The following is a 17,390-nucleotide window of genomic DNA, read 5'->3' on the forward strand; positions in this document are numbered from 1 at the left end:
GAAGATAGATTACCTGAGGTTATTGTGTGAAAAATATTGGAGCATTGCAGGTAACAACAATTGGAGAGAGTGATGGTGGATTAATGAGAAATAATAAATGTTCCATTTCAAAGAATTTGACTTTCAGGGAAAATTACAAATTAGTCATGCAGGCACTTTGGATTTTTTTTTGGTCAAAAGCAGTTGTAAAATAATTTAAAATAACATTTAAAAGTGAGGTCATTAACAATTAAAAGGCATTCATAATAAAATAAAGACAGCGTTCACTTCTGCTCTTCACAGCAGTAAGTATAAGAAGTGTGTGTTTTTGTGCAGCTGCTGAACTGACTTCAGTCACTGTGACTCTCGAGCACAATAATAAACAGCAGAATCTTCAGTCTTCAGGTTGTTCATCTGCAGATTCAGCTGTGCTCTGTTGTTGTCTCTGGAGATGATAAACCGGCCTTTGACTGACTCAGAGTAGTACTTGGTGCTGCCACTGGGGCTGCTGATATAAGCGATCCACTCCAGTCCTTTTCCAGGAGCCTGTCTGACCCAGGCCATGTAGTAGCTGCTGAATGTGAATCCAGAGGCTGAACAGGTCAGTGTGTGAGATTCTCCAGGTCTTTTAACCACTGGTTCAGACTGGGTCAGAGTCTGAGCATCAACACCTGTTTAGAAGATGAAACATCAAGTTAATCAGCTGATGACAAAAATCAAAGTCTGTCAACAATCAGGATGAGTGAAGATCTTCACCTGCCCAGCAGATAGTTAGAAGCAGCAGTCCTGTCCTACAGTCCATCATGTTCAACTGTGTGTCCCCTCTTCTCTGTCCTCCTCTCTGCTCTCACATAAGTAGACGTGGAACACATCTGAGTTTTGCATCGACTCCTCCTCAGTAAACAACTGGATTTGATTGTGATGCCTCCTCCTCTTTGGATGAGGTGTGTTTATAATCTGAGACTTTAAATTTCATCTAGCTAATAGTGCACCAGTGGTCCCAGTACTGAGTTCTGAGGTACCCCACATTTCACACTAACCAGTTCCAATCAAGCTTCAAATGAAAACTGTTGCAGAGAAAGCCCCTTAGAACATGCCCAGGGAAAACCCTCATTTTATTGTTTTTAAAAACGTATTCCAGATTCCATGCAGTCACTGACATATGAGTATATTCTGCATAAAACCTTTCTTCAAATACTTAATTTACATCATTAAATAAAGATACAGTTTTTTCCATGAGTCATCACTTGATCATGAATGTTCAAGTGAGAATATAAAACACTGATCTATGTTTAAAAATCATGTATGAGTCTCTGCACTTTTAGTTTATACATGTTAAAATAAGCAATTGAGATCATCAAAGAAATCACTGAGAAACAAATGTATTTATGTTGCTGTGTCCTTATGGAACTATTTCACATTGTAAAATTTACTTGCAAGATAATGAGGAGATCAAAGGTTACTGATTCTGGAAGTAATTAGAAGTTGTCCATTTGTGCAAAAATGTTTTTATAGTTTGTAATGCTGTAAACTTAGGTTTCATATTGCCTTTAAATATTTCAGATTAAAAAATATTTATTTTAAGCATGATTCCTCAGCATTTCTGACTAAACCCTCAACATGTTTGGGTGCCTAATCATTCCTGGTGTGACAGCGTCCCCTCTGGTGATGTGTTGTGTTGATGCTCTTAGGGGTTTTTGTTCAGCTCCACTGATGCTTTGTGTTATTGTGTATCTGGCACAGTAATACACAGCAGTGTCTTCAGGCTGCACATTCACTCCATTTAGAGTCACTGTGTTGCTGGAAGAGTCTAAACTGATGCTGAACTTGTTCTTCAGGGAATCCTTATAATATGTGCTAGATCCAACACCATTTCCAATCCACTCCAGTCCTTTCCCTGCAGGCTGTCTGATCCAGCCTGTCCAGTAGCTGCTAACAGAATAAGAGACCTGACAGGTGATGGTCAGACGCTGACCTGGCTGCACAGTCACAGAGGCTGGCTGTGTCAACTGTTCACCCTTCACACCTGTGAAACAACAAAGAAAATGCTCATTATAAAATCACACTGAAACAGATCAACTGCTGACTTTGACAAATGCACAGAGAGAGACTCACATCCAGCTGCCAACAGCAGCAGCAGAGCTGCAGAGAACATGGTTAATGTTGAAAGTCAGGTGCAGAGAACTCCACTGACAGTCTGATGTGATGGTTTTATAGCTGAGGAACAAAGAAGAACTCTGAATTTGCATAGAATCAAACATGTGAAGCATCACTGCTGACCAAATAGAGCCAATAGAAGAGTGGAAACCTACAGTCAAATCATGTTTTACATATAAAGGTCTGCTGTTAGTTACCTTATTGTAACCTTTTAAAATATTCATGAAATTCCTGTTTAAGGTTTTGTGGAACTTTACTATGAAATCGACTGTGAAACTTACTGTGTAGCACAAGTTTATCATCTAACTTTGAATCACTAGAACTGACTTATGCATATACTGAAGAATGTTCGTACGTGCAGGCATTTAATCACACTTCTTGGTGCCACTTTGTGACTGGCTCATGAGGTACCGGAACTTACATAGAACATAATCATACAAGGTAATAAGATGGCGTCATCAGTTAATCATATGACCATTTGAGCACTGTTGCTAACTTTTCTGCTGAATATAACCCAACACCAAAAAGGTCCAGCCCTTTTTTTTATCTGTTGGCAGATGGAGAATGTTTCTCTCGTATTGTGAAAAGGCCCACAAATGTGTCTAATAAACTTTTTACTGAAGATCACGGATTCTCTGGTCATTTCACGGTCCGAACCTACGAAGCAGATTTGCAACAGTTTCTTCCTGTTAAAGGGGAGGTTTTCCTGCCACTGTTGCTTGTTAGGGTCAGGCCCTGGGATTCTGTAAAGTGCCTCAAAACAATTTAGAATGTAACAGATGGTATATAAATAAAGATTGACTGATTGGTTGATTGATCGATTGAAATAAATCTCACTTTAACTTGGATGTTTGTATTTGTTCCTGTCTTAACTTTCAACAGTGAAAAGGGATATTGCATCATAGACCAAGAATGAGTCGTCCCAGGACAGACACCTGAGGCCTCCCAAAGAAAACAAGTGAGAAAGACAACAAAAAATCCAAAAAGAGCTATGAAATGTATTGAACTGCATCAGGGATCCAGGGAAATAGAAACAGTTTTGCAATCACCTTAGTCCATTTTAAAATAGTTTTGATAGAGAAGATAGAGGTTAATTGTTGCTTAACAAAGATAGGACCATTGCAGGTGAAAAGTGATTGGAGAGAGTGCTGGTGGGTGAAGGGGTAAAAATGTCAATGCTTAAAACCCTGAGTTCGCTAAGTCTCAGCCTTAACCAGCCAACAGCGAAGGCCATGTGTGTGTATTCATAATGTTTAAGCTATTATTCCTCATATATTCATCCCAAATAGTCAACGTTAATGAGTGTAGCTCTGATCCATTCAAGCATGTACTGGTGTATTGTGTTGTATTGTATTGTGTTATTGTGTTATTTTTGGCTGAAAATACTTAATGAATTATGTGAATTTATGAGATTTATTAAAAATAAAAAGGTAATATGATAATATGAATTTAAAACGCCTAAAATAATACAATAGTCTGTGCGCAGTTCTGCTCTTCACAGCAGTAAATATGAGAAGTGTGTGTTTTTGTACAGCTGCTGAACTGACTTCAGTCACTGTGACTCTCGAGCACAATAATAAACAGCAGAATCTTCAGTCTTCAGGCTGTTCATCTGCAGATTCAGCTGTGCTCTGTTGTTGTCTCTGGAGATGAGAAACCGGCCTTTGACTGACTCAGAGTAGTACTGGCTGCTGCCACTGCTGCTGATATAAGCGATCCACTCCAGTCCTTTTCCAGGAGCCTGTCTGACCCAGTGCATCTCAAAGCTGCTGAATGTGAATCCAGAGGCTGAACAGGTCAGTGTGTGAGATTGTCCAGGTCTTTTAACCACTGGTTCAGACTGGGTCAGAGTCTGAGCATCAACACCTGTTTAGAAGATGAAACATCAAGTTAATCAGCTGATGACAAAAATCAAAGTCTGTCAACAATCAGGATGAGTGAAGATCTTCACCTGCCCAGCAGATAGTTAGAAGCAGCAGTCCTGTCCTACAGTCCATCATGTTCAACTGTGTGTCCCCTCTTCTCTGTCCTCCTCTCTGCTCTCACATAAGTAGACGTGGAACACATCTGAGTTTTGCATCAACTCCTCCTCAGTAAACAACTGGATTTGATTGTGATGCCTCCTCCTCTTTGGATGAGGTGTGTTTATAATCTGAGGCTTTCAATTTCATCTAACTAATAGATCACCAGTGGTCCCAGTACTGAGTTCTGAGGTACCCCACATTTCACACTAACCAGTTCCAATCAAGCTTCAAATGAAAACTGTTGCAGAGAAAGCCCCTTAGAACATGCCCAGGGAAAACCCTCAATTTAGTGTTTTTAAAACGTATTCCAGATTCCATGCAGTCACTGACATGAGTATATTTTGCATAAAACTTTCTTCAAATACTTAATTTACATCATGAAATAAAGATACACTTTTTTCCATGAGTCATCACTTGATCATGAATGTTCAAGTGAGAATATAAAACACTGATCTATGTTTAGAAATCATGTACGAGTCTGTGCACTTTTAGTTGATACATGTTAAAATAAGCAGTTGAGATCATCAAAGAAATCACTGAGAAACAAATGTATTATTGCTGCTGTGTCTGAATGGAACTATTTCACATTGTGAAATTTACTTACAATGTGAGGAGATGAGGAGATTAAAAAGTCACCATTAATAATATAAATTGGTCATTTAGTGAGTGTAAATTACATCCAAAATTGTTTTATCCCTTTACAATTTTTTTCTTTAAAAAAAAAAAAAATGCAAAACTTCTACAGATTTTATATCACATTTAAATACTTCTGTTCTCAAAGTACTGATCTAAAGCATTTTTCCTCAACATTTCTGACTGAACCTCAACATGTCTGGGTGATAAATCATTCCTGGTGTGACAGCGCCCTCTCTGGTGATGTTGTGTTGATGCTCTGAAGGGTTTTTGTTCAGCTCCACTGGTGGTTTTTGTTATTGTGTATCTGGCACAGTAATACACAGCAGTGTCTTCAGGCTGCACATTCACTCCATTTAGAGTCACTGTGTTGCTGGAAGAGTCCAAACTGATGCTGAATTTGTTCTTCAGGGAAGCTTTGTAATATGGAGTGTATCCAACACGATGGTATCCAATCAACTCCAGTCCTTTCCCTGCAGGCTGTCTGATCCAGCCTGTCCAGTAGCTGCTACAGAATAAGAGACCTGACAGGTGATGGTCAGACGCTGACCTGGCTGCACAGTCACAGAGGCTGGCTGTGTCAACTGTTCACCCTTCACACCTGTGAAACAACAAAGAAAATGCTGATTATAAAATCACACTCAAACCGATCAACTGCTGACTTTGACAAATCAACAGAGAGAGACACATCCAGCTGCCAACAGCAGCAGCAGAGCTGCAGAGAACATGGTTAATGTTGAAAGTCAGGTGCAGAGAACTCCACTGACAGTCTGGTGTGATGGTTTTATAGCTGAGGAACAAAGAAGAACTCTGAATTTGCATAGAATCAAACATGTGGAGCATCACTGTTGATCTCACTGGAGCCAATAGGAGAGTGGAAACCTACAGTCAAATTATGTTCTACATGTGAAGTTCAGCACATGCAAAACAGTTTGGAAGAATACAGATTAATTTCACAAGATCAAACCAATCAATGGATCTTGATGAGGAGGACAAGAAAAAATCCAAAAGAAAGATCTGAAATCTAATGAACTGCATCAGGGATCAAACCAATCAATCGATCTCAGAGAGGAACAAAGTCAAAATTTTGAGGACAGCAGTTCAAACCAAAACACAAGATAACCCTGTCCAAGACATGAGGGGCCCACTGGACATTTTAACAAAACACTCTCTGGTTGAGGACAGATGGAGAAGTGGTTTTAATACACAAGGACGGGGCAAAGATGATGAGACACAAATGATGATTAAATAAAATAATAAACAAACACAGGAGAGTCTTAAATTATGTAGTATTATGTGCACCTAAGAAAGAAGAAAACTGGAAATATTTTGAAAAACTTTCCTGGTAAATCTTTATGAAGATTGTAATTCAGTTTTTGAGAAGGAGACATGTTTGTTGTCTGTGGAGGTTTTTGCACAGCTGTTCCTCTCTCTGGAGTCACTGTGTTTCTCGAGCACAGAAGAAAACAGCAGAATCCTCTGCTGTCAGGCTGCTGATCTGCAGGTACTGAGTGCTGCTGGACACGTTTAGTCATCACGTAACCACTTTTGAAAGAGCTTCCATAGATAGCAGAGTTTGAACCTGCGTTCATCCTCCCGATCCACTCCAGAGCTTTCCCTGGTCTCTGTCGTATCCAGTGGATATAGTAGCTGGTCATGTCAAACCCTGAAATGGTGCAGGACATCTTCACTGTCTCTCCAGGTCTTTTTACTTCAGGCTGAGACTGATCCAGTCTTTCACTCCAAACACCTGAAAGACAATAGAAATACACCCAACAACCAAGTCAAGCCCATTCTGGACCTGTCCACAGAAGTAACAGCAGCCCTGATGTTCTCAGCAATCAGCACGACAGACGTCCACCAGACACTGAAGATTTGCATCAGGGTATCAGGAGGACTGGCTCAAACAGGCTCCAGGAAACCATCCAACAGTTAGTACTCCTCTAATGACTGTTTGACCCAAAGACTAACAATATAGCAAATGGTAAATAATATTTTTAAGAGGAAGAAGGCGTTGAAAGCAATCTTGGTGTGATGGCGCCTCTTGTGGAGATCTTGTTTTGATGCTCTGAGGGTTTTGATCAGCTCCCCGATAAGTATTCAGTTATTTTTGAAAAATTTGTGATGTTTTTTCTCATTTATTTGAAAAGGAAATAATTGTATTTTGAAAGAAGATGAAATATAGATGTGATCAGACCAGGAAATATGAGGGGTGTGTTTTTTGTACAGCTGCTGAACTGACTTCAGTCACTGTGACTCTCGAGCACAATAATAAACAGCAGAATCTTCAGTCTTCAGGCTGTTCATCTGCAGATTCAGCTGTGCTCTGTTGTTGTCTCTGGAGATGATAAACCGGCCTTTGACTGACTCAGAGTAGTACTTGTAGCTGCTACCGGTGCTGATATAAGCGATCCACTCCAGTCCTTTTCCAGGAGCCTGTCTGACCCAGGCCATGTAGTAGCTGCTGAATGTGAATCCAGAGGCTGAACAGGTCAGTGTGTGAGATTCTCCAGGTCTTTTAACCACTGGTTCAGACTGGGTCAGAGTCTGAGCATCAACACCTGTTTAGAAGATGAAACATCAAGTTAATCAGATGATGACGAAAATCAAAGTGTGTCAACAATCAGGATGAGTGAAGATCTTCACCTGCCCAGCAGATAGTTAGAAGCAGCAGTCCTGTCCTACAGTCCATCATATTCAACTGTGTGTCCCCTCTTCTCTGTCCTCCTCTCTGCTCTCACATAAGTAGACGTGGAACACATCTGAGTTTTGCATCGACTCCTCCTCAGTAAACAACTGGATTTGATTGTGATGCCTCCTCCTCTTTGGAGGATGTGAGCCAATGATCAATGACACTTTTAATTTTGTCCAATTAATGATACACCAGTGGTCCTAGTTCTGATTTGTGAGGTACCCCACACTTCACACTCAGCTGTTCTCATCCAACTGCAAATTAATTTTAGGATACCAAAGGAATGTCTAAAGGCAGAATCATGAGATTGAAGATTGTAAGTGAATTTGTGATATCAGACAGTCACTCATATTTTCTTTAGAATAAAACAAACTGGGTCTTCAAACATTTAATCATTATCAAAAAAGAAAAAATACAATTTCTCCATGAGTCATCAATTGATCATTTATGTTTGAGTTACAGGATTAAAGACTGATCTTTGTTTAAAAAAATCAACAACTAGGTGTGTGATTTTATTTTGAGTGAATGTTGAAATTAACTGTTGCGATCATTGAAATTCCAGAGAAAAAAATATATTGTTGCTGCATTATCCTTATAAAACAATATTAAATACATGTGAACTTATTGCATAATGAGATCAGAAGTTTAAAATTCTATGAAAGCAGTTATCATATATATTTTCGGTCATTGGTCATTATATATTTGTGTAAAAGCAATTCAAAAACTTTTCTAATTTTGTATTTCCTTTTTTTATGACCATTATTCCTCAAATGTTTCCTACAGTTTTTACATTTAATTTAAACTCTGAAGTCTTTTTCTCCTTTATTTTTCCTCAAATTTTCTGCCTCAACGTTGTTGTCATGATTCATTCCTGGTGTGACAGCGCCCCTTCTGGTGATGTTGTGTTGATGCTTTGAAGGGTTTTTGTTCAGCTCCACTGATGCTTTGGGTTATTGTGTATCTGGCACAGTAATACACAGCAGTGTCTTCAGGCTGCACATTCACTCCATTTAGAGTCACTGTGTTGCTGGAAGAGTCCAAACTGATGCTGAACTTGTTCTTCAGGGAAGCTTTGTAATATGGAGTCCAGCCAACACCATTGTATCCAATCCACTCCAGTCCTTTCCCTGCAGGCTGTCTGATTAAATGTGTTTCATAGCTGCTGAGAGAATAAGAGACCTGACAGGTGATGGTCAGACGCTGACCTGGCTGCACAGTCACAGAGGCTGGCTGTGTCTACTGTTCACCCTTCACACCTGTGAAACAACAAAGAAAATGCTGATTATAATATCACACTCAAACAGATCAACTGCTGACTTTGACAAATCCACAGAGAGAGACTCACATCCAGCTGCCAACAGCAGCAGCAGAGCTGCAGAGAACATGGTTAATGTTGAAAGTCAGGTGCAGAGAACTCCACTGACAGTCTGATGTGATGGTTTTATAGCTGAGGAACAAAGAAGAACTCTGAATTTGCATAGAATCAAACATGTGGAGCATCACTGTTGATCTCACTGGAGCCAATAGGAGAGTGGAAACCTACAGTCAAATCGTGTTTTACTTGTGAAGTTCAGCACATGCAAAACAGTTTTGGAAGAATACAGATTAATTTCACAAGATCAAACCAATCAATGGATCTTGATGAGGAGGAAAAGAAAAATCCAAAAGAAAGCTCTGAAATCTAATGAACTGCATCAGGGATCAGCATCAGAGTGGGAACCTACAGTCAAATCGTGTTTTACATGTGAAGGTTTGATGTTACTTTATTCATTGTAACCTTTAAAGATATTATTGAAATGAAACAAGTGTCACTGGAACTCTCATGTGAATGTTCATCTTCTGTAACATTCAAAACTATCTTTAAATTTCATCTAAAACACTTCAAATGGGAGTGTGAAAGAGAAGGTGAGTGATGTCAGATGAAACTTTGGCACTCAGATCCTTCGATATTTCTTCATGGAATCTTGAAATAAATTCAACAGACTAACAATGAGTGGTCCCAGGTTCGACACCTTACGGCCCCCAAAAGTATCCAGAGAGGAGGATGACAAAACACACATACTCTTCAGGAGTTTCCTGGCATCTCTCTGTCCCCTTCCTTTCTCTGATTTTGTTACGCTGTGTGGACACGAATCGAGACCCCAAATGCAGACACACACGATAGGGTGAGGTTGAAATCAAGTTTACTGAGGTCCAAGTTCAGAACAGAGCCAAAGGGTGCAGGTGAAAGACAAACACAATCAGACTGGAGCAGGCTGGGCAGTGCGAGCAGGCATCCAAGTGGCGATCCGCAGGAAAGACGAACGATTAGTTCCAGACTGGAAACAGGTTTGAGGAAACAAACTTACAAACAGTTATAGGAGCCAGGCTGTACCACGGGGGTAATCAACAAATCAGCGATGAGTGCAGAGTTGAGGAGAACGGCAGGTGTGGATAATGACTGGAGATTGGTCTCAGGTGTGCCTAGCTCGCCCAACAGGGGGAGAGTCAGGAAACCGCTGGTCCAGCCTGGAAACAGAAAGACACAGAAGGGGAGGGGGAGAGAGAAAAGACTCCGGACTCCTAATGGTTTTGTCTGTATCTCCATGTGTTTCTTGTCATCCAGGCTGTCTCTTCTCCACGTTCTCTGCCGGTTTGATGTGAAATCTTTGGTCATCGGTTCAACTCAGTTTTCATTCCCGTAGTTTTAGATGTCATTTCTTTGCTCATCAGCGCTGTCTCTCTGCCTGCAGACCTGCCAACACCATCTGCTCCTGCTCGTCTCTCAGCCTAAATCCTGACTCACTGTGCTTCTTTTCCTGCTGGATATTTTCACTGTGGTCCCGTTCAGTCTGATCCTGTAATTGTTTTCCACCAAATTCCATAAAAGAACACAACTAAATCTAGATAAATTTTTGGTTCAATCTGTTCCTCCAAATTTAATTCATAATGCAAATAAGGTTGTGAAATCAGTTGAATTTTAGCAGCAAATCCTCAGGAATGTGGTGATTAATAAAGTTGTCATTGTACCATTTTTTTAAACATAGTTTGTTGGGAAATAAGATAAATTTCAGGTTAATTGTTTTTGCTCAAAGATTGGACCATTGCAGGTTAAAAGTAACTTGACAGAAAAGTTGCTGGATCAACAAGAATTTATCAACTGTTGTTGAACTGAACTATTCCATAAGAATAATTGATGTTTAATGAAGGAAGACCCACAATGTGGGAAAAGTTCATCTAAAATATTTAGATACTCCAAAATACCTCGAGGTCCATCAGTCAAAACTATGCTTCATTTACCATCAATACAATGTAACTGAGCTACCAGAATATTGAATTATTTGAGGGGGAAATGTGATGTATTCATTACTGATGGGTTTAATAAATGCATAAACATATACATAGTTTGGAAATTATTGAAAAGTAAGGAGGTAAATTAAAGATATAAAAGGCATAAATGAATAAAATAAAATAAAATAAAGACAGTATTCAGTGTGCAGCTCTGCTCTTCACAGCAGTAAATATTTTATTTTGAAGAAACAGGAATGACGCCTCACAGTGTTCATTTTTGTTGTGAGCAGTACTGTGTAAAACTGCTCCAAGCTCCTTTCAAACGTTCCTGGTGCGTTTCAAGAACAAAAAGAGTTTGTGCAGACCTCCCTCTCTGTTATATTTGTTGCAAGGCACAAAGAAATCTTAAGGAAGAAGGCGTTGAAAGCAATCTTGGTGTGATGGCACCTCTTGTGGAGATCTTGTTTTGATGCTCTGAGGGTTTTGATCATATTCAGGGTTTTGATCATATTCAGTCATTTTTGAAAAATTTGTGATGTTATTTTCTCATTGTTTGAAAAGGAAATATTTGTATTTTGAAAGAAGATGAAATATAGATGTGATCAGACCAGGAAATATGAGGTGTGTGTTTTTGTACAGCTGCTGAACTGACTTCAGTCACTGTGACCTTCGAGCACAATAATAAACAGCAGAATCTTCAGTCTTCAGGCTGTTCATCTGCAGATTCAGCTGTGCTCTGTTGTTGTCTCTGGAGATGATAAACCGGCCTTTGACTGACTCAGAGTAGTACTTGTAGCTGCCATCAGTGTAAATAGCACTGATCCACTCCAGTCCTTTTCCAGGAGCCTGTCTGACCCAGTGCATCCAGTAGTCACTGAATGTGAATCCAGAGGCTGAACAGGTCAATGTGTGAGATTCTCCAGGTCTTTTAACCACTGGTTCAGACTGGGTCAGAGTCTGAGCATCAACACCTGTTTAGAAGATGAAACATCAAGTTAATCAGCTAATGACAAAAATAAAAGTCTGTCAACAATCAGGATGAGTGAAGATCTTCACCTGCCCAGCAGATAGTTAGAAGCAGCAGTCCTGTCCTACAGTCCATCATGTTCAACTGTGTGTCCCCTCTTCTCTGTCCTCCTCTCTGCTCTCACATAAGTAGACGTGGAACACATCTGAGTTTTGCATCGACTCCTCCTCAGTAAAGAACTGGATTTGATTGTGATGCCTCCTCCTCTTTGGATGATGTGCGTTTATAATCTGAGACTTTAAATTCATCCAACTAATAGTGCACCAGTGGTCCCAGTACTGAGTTTTAAGGTACCCCACATTTCACACCAACCAGTTCCAATCAAGCTTCAAATGAAAACTGTTGCAGAGAAAGCCCCTTAGAACATGCCCAGGGAAAACCCTCATTTTATTGTTTTTAAAATGTATTCCAGATTCCATGCAGTCACTGACATATGAGTATATTCTGCATAAAACCTTTCTTCAAATACTTAATTTACATCATGAAATCAAGATACACTTTTTTCCATGAGTCATTACTTGATCATGAATGTTCAAGTGAGAATATAAAACACTGATCTATGTTTAAAAATTATGTATGAGTCTCTGCACTTTTAGTTGATACATGTTAAAATAAGTAATTGAGATCATCAAAGAAATGACTGAGAAACAAATGTATTTATGTTGCTGTGTCCTTATGGAACTATTTCACATTGTAAAATTTACTTGCAAGATAATGAGGAGATCAAAGGTTACTGATTCTGGAAAAAGAGTCATCATGAATATTATAAGTAATTAGAAGTTGTCCATTTGTGCAAAAGCAATCCAAAAATGTTTTTATAGTTTGTAATGCTGTAAACTTAGGTTTCATATTGCCTTTAAATATTTCAGATTAAAAAATATTTATTTTAAGCATGATTCCTCAACATTTCTGACTAAACCCTCAACATGTTTGAGTGCTGAATCATTCCTGGTATGACAGCGCCCCCTCTGGTGATGTTGTGTTGATGCTCTTAGGGGTTTTTGTTCAGCTCCACTGATGCTTTGTGTTATTGTGTATCTGGCACAGTAATACACAGCAGTGTCTTCAGGCTGCACATTCACTCCATTTAGAGTCACTGTGTTGCTGGAAGAGTCTAAACTGATGCTGAACTTGTTCTTCAGGGAATCCTTATAATATGTGCTAGATCCAACACCATTTCCAATCCACTCCAGTCCTTTCCTGCAGGCTGTCTGATCCAGTTTGTGTAATAGCTGCTAACAGAATAAGAGACCTGACAGGTGATGGTCAGACGCTGACCTGGCTGCACAGTCACAGAGGCTGGCTGTGTCAACTGTTCACACTTCACACCTGTGAAACAACAAAGAAAATGCTGATTATAAAATCACACTGAAACAGATCAACTGCTGACTTTGACAAATGCACAGAGAGAGACTCACATCCAGCTGCCAACAGCAGCAGCAGAGCTGCAGAGAACATGGTTAATGTTGAAAGTCAGGTGCAGAGAACTCCACTGACAGTCTGATGTGATGGTTTTATAGCTGAGGAACAAAGAAGAACTCTGAATTTGCATAGAATCAAACATGTGAAGCATCACTGTTGACCATATGGAGCCAATAGAAGAGTGGAAACCTACAGTCAAATCATGTTTTACATATAAAGGTCTGCTGTTAGTTACCTTATTGTAACCTTTTAAAATATTCATGAAATTCCTGTTTAAGGTTTTGTGGAAATTTACGATGAAATCTACTGTGAAACTTACTGTGTAGCACAAGTTTATCATGTAACTTTGAATCACTAGAACTGACTTATGCATATACTGAAGAATGTGCGTACGTGCAGGCATTAATCACACTTCTTGGTGCCACTTTGTGACTGGCTCTGCATGAGGTACCGGAACTTACATAGAACATAATCATACAAGGTAATAAGATGGCGTCATCAGTTAATCATATGACCATTTGAGCACAGTTGCTAACTTTTCTGCTGAATATAAACCAACACCCCAAAAGGTCAAGCCCTTTTTTGTATCTGTTGGCAGACAGAGAATGTTTCTCTCGTATTGTGAAAAGGCCCACAAAAGTCCGAACCTACGAAGCAGATTTGCAACAGTTTCTTCCTGTTAAAGGGAGGTTTTCCTGCCACTGTTGCTTGTTAGGGTCAGGCTCTGGGATTCTGTAAAGTGCCTCAAAACAATTTAGAATGTAACAGATGGTATATAAATAAAGTTTGACTGATTGGTTGATTAATCCATTGAAATAAATCTCACGTTAACTTGGATGTTTGTATTTGTTCCTGTCTAACTTTCAACAGTAAAAAAGGATATTGCATCATAGACCAAGAATGAGTCGTCCCAGGACAGACACCTGAGGCCTCCCAAAAGAAACAGGTGAGAAAGACAACAAAAAATCCAAAAGAGAGCTATGAAATGTATTGAACTGCATCAGGGATTCCAGGGAAATAGAAACAGTTTTGCAATCACCTTAGTCCATTTTAAAATAGTTTTGAAAGAGAAGATAGAGGTTAATTGTAGCTGAACAAAGATAGGACCATTGCAGGTGAAAAGTGATTGGAGAGAGAGCTGGCGGGTGAAGGGGTAAAAATGTCAATGCTTAAAACCCTGAGTTCGCTAAGTCTCAGCCTTAACCAGCCAACAGCAAAGGCCATGTGTGTGTATTCATAATGTTTAAGCTATTATTCCTCATATATTCATCCCAAATAGTCAACGCTAATCATCGTAGCTCTGATCCATTCAAGCATGTACTGGTGTATTGTGTTGTATTGTATTGTGTTATTTTTGGCTGAAAATACTTAATGAATTATGTGAATTTATGAGATTTATTAAAAATAAAAAGGTAATATAATATATGAATTTAAAATGCCTAAAATAATACAATAGTCTGTGCGCAGTTCTGCTCTTCACAGCAGTAAATATGAGAAGTGTGTGTTTTTGTACAGCTGCTGAACTGACTTCAGTCACTGTGACTCTCGAGCACAATAATAAACAGCAGAATCTTCAGTCTTCAGGCTGTTCATCTGCAGATTCAGCTGTGCTCTGTTGTTGTCTCTGGAGATGAGAAACCGGCCTTTGACTGACTCAGAGTAGTACTGGCTGCTGCCATGCCGCTGATATAAGCGATCCACTCCAGTCCTTTTCCAGGAGCCTGTCTGACCCAGTACATCCAGTAGCTGCTGAACGTGAATCCAGAGGCTGAACAGTTCAGTGTGTGAGATTCTCCAGGTCTTTTAACCACTGGTTCAGACTGGGTCAGAGTCTGAGCATCAAAACACTGTTTAGAAGATGAAACATCAAGTTAATCAGCTGATGACAAAAATCAAAATTTGTCAACAATCAGGATGAGTGAAGATCTTCACCTGCCCAGCAGATAGTTAGAAGCAGCAGTCCTGTCCTACAGTCCATCATGTTCAACTGTGTCCCCTCTTCTCTGTCCTCCTCTCTGCTCTCACATAAGTAGACGTGGAACACATCTGAGTTTTGCATCGACTCCTCCTCAGTAAACAACTGGATTTGATCGTGATGCCTCTTCCTCTTTGGATGATGTGAGCCAATGATCAAGGCACTTTTAATTTTGTCCAATTAATGATGCACCAGTGGTCCTAGTAATGATTTGTGAGGTACCCCACACTTCACACTCAGCAGTTCTCGTCCAGCTGCAAATCAATTTTAGTGTACAAAAAGAATGTCTAAAGGGAGAATCATGAGATCGGAGATTTTCAATGAATTTGTGACATCATTTAATCGATTTTTAAAAATACACATTTTTTTCCATGAGTCATCAATTGATCATGAATGTTTGAGTAATAATATTAAAAACTGATCTCTTAAAAAAGGGTTCTGTGTGTGTGCTTTTATTTTGGGTGAAATGTGAAATTAACTGTTGAGATCATTGAAATTACAGAGAAACAAATATATTGTTGCTGCATTATCCTTATGAAACAATTTTAAATGCATGTGAAATTCACTTGTATCATAATGAGATCAGAAGTTCAGCATTCAACAAAATCAGTCATATATATTTTAGGTCATTTGGTCTTTATTTATTTGTGCAAAAGGAATCCAAAAATGTTTTCTTATTTTGTAGTTCTTTTTTACTACAAAAAACATTGAAAGTTTCCTACAGGTTTTATATTTAATTTTAATTCTGAGGTAAAAATCTTGTGCTCCAGCATTCTTCTCAAAATTCTGCCTCAACGTTGTTGTCATGATTCATTCCTGGTGTGACAGCGCCCCCTCTGGTGATGTTGTGTTGATGCTCTGAGGGGTTTTTGTTCAGCTCCACTGATGCTTTGTGTTATTGTGTGTCTGGCACAGTAATACACAGCAGTGTCTTCAGGCTGCACATTCACTCCATTTAGAGTCACTGTTTTGCTGGAAGAGTCTAAACTGATGCTGAACTTGTTCTTCAGGGAAGCTTTGTAATATGGGGTGTATCCAACACCATTGTATCCAATCCACTCCAGTCCTTTCCCTGCAGGCTGTCTGATCCAGTTTGTAGCATAGCTGCTGAGAGAATAAGAGACCTGACAGGTGATGGTCAGACGCTGACCTGGCTGCACAGTCACAGAGGCTGGCTGTGTCAACTGTTCACCCTTCACACCTGTGGATGAAGAGCAGAGAGAAGATTGAATCAGTGGACGTAGAGGGAACAGTCAGGGTGATCACACTGTCAGTGTCTCTGGCTCAGTCAAACTCACAGGATCCAGCAGCCAACAGCAGCAGCAGAGCTACAGAGAACATGGTTGGTATTGAAGCCGATCTGATGGGAGCTTCTCTTCTTCTGCTGCAGCTGACAGCAGGATGTCAAGTCTTTATAGCAGATGGACAGGAAGTTCCCTTTGCATAGAGAAGAACTCTGATGGGATATAAAAGAAGCACCAACTATTCTGACACCACAAAAAACACCAAACAGAAATCAGCTCAGTGTAGAAACAATGTTATGTTGTTTTATATAACACTAAGTCGAAATATATAGGTAAATCTTTCATTCTTATTGTAAATAATTACTTATGATTTGAATATGAATCACTGAGATTAACAGTAATCAACTAAATAGATAGAACAATTATTTGATACCCGGTGTGTGTCAGTGATTACATCATGTTTCATTTTAATATAAATAAGTTTAGATTTCTTAGTAAAAAAAAATCTCCTTTACCAATGAAAACAGAAATTAATTATTTAAAATACCTTCAGTCAATTCACCTCTGAATAAATGTTTTTATCATATTCAATCTAATTAATTGAACATCTGATGTCACTGATTTGACTGTCACTTGTTTTGTCTTTTACAGTCAAACAGGATTTTGTATCACAGACCAAGAATGAGACATCCTAGGACAGACACCTGAGGGACCCCTAAAGCAACAAGTGAGAAGGAAGAAAAAAATCCAAAAGGCTGTTTTGAAATCTGTTGAACTGCATCAGTGATTCCAGGAAAATGGAAACAGTATTGGAGTCACCACAGTCCATTTTTAAATCCTTTGGGTAGAGAAGATAGATACCTGAGGTTAATGTGAAAAAAATATTGGAGCATTGAAGGTACAACAGTTGAGAGAGAGTGATGGTGGATCAATGAGAAATAATAAATGTTCCATTTCAAAGAAGATG

The 17,390-nt window shown here is 39.3% G+C and overlaps 1 pseudogene and 6 gene segments (V, D, J or C); all 7 read right to left on the minus strand.

Moving 5' to 3' along the window:
* Positions 1–327: 327 nt before the first annotated feature.
* Positions 328–825, minus strand: LOC130514568 (Ig heavy chain V region 914-like). The segment is given in 2 exon segments: positions 328–650; positions 736–825. Coding segments are annotated over 2 exon segments (366 nt in total).
* An 887-nt stretch (positions 826–1,712) lies between these two features.
* LOC130514587 (immunoglobulin heavy variable 4-38-2-like) lies at positions 1,713–2,147 on the minus strand (the record flags this gene model as incomplete). The annotated part of the segment is given in 2 exon segments: positions 1,713–2,005; positions 2,095–2,147. Coding segments are annotated over 2 exon segments (333 nt in total), but the record flags the coding sequence as incomplete, so codon positions are not given.
* An 857-nt stretch (positions 2,148–3,004) lies between these two features.
* On the minus strand, positions 3,005–4,146 carry LOC130515320 (immunoglobulin heavy variable 3-48-like). The segment is given in 3 exon segments: positions 3,005–3,008; positions 3,702–4,002; positions 4,088–4,146. Coding segments are annotated over 3 exon segments (354 nt in total).
* A 2,580-nt stretch (positions 4,147–6,726) lies between these two features.
* LOC130514578 (Ig heavy chain V region 6.96-like) lies at positions 6,727–7,493 on the minus strand. The segment is given in 2 exon segments: positions 6,727–7,354; positions 7,440–7,493. Coding segments are annotated over 2 exon segments (363 nt in total).
* A 3,784-nt stretch (positions 7,494–11,277) lies between these two features.
* Positions 11,278–11,926, minus strand: LOC130514574 (Ig heavy chain V region 6.96-like). The segment is given in 2 exon segments: positions 11,278–11,726; positions 11,812–11,926. Coding segments are annotated over 2 exon segments (363 nt in total).
* An 896-nt stretch (positions 11,927–12,822) lies between these two features.
* LOC130514588 (immunoglobulin heavy variable 3-23-like) lies at positions 12,823–13,300 on the minus strand (annotated as a pseudogene).
* Positions 13,301–13,710: 410 nt separating this feature from the next.
* LOC130515321 (Ig heavy chain V region MC101-like) lies at positions 13,711–16,551 on the minus strand. The segment is given in 3 exon segments: positions 13,711–13,792; positions 16,086–16,380; positions 16,478–16,551. Coding segments are annotated over 3 exon segments (420 nt in total).
* Positions 16,552–17,390: the final 839 nt, after the last annotated feature.

This window comes from Takifugu flavidus, chromosome 18 (genome assembly GCF_003711565.1).
Source record: "Takifugu flavidus isolate HTHZ2018 chromosome 18, ASM371156v2, whole genome shotgun sequence".
NCBI lineage: Eukaryota > Metazoa > Chordata > Actinopteri > Tetraodontiformes > Tetraodontidae > Takifugu > Takifugu flavidus.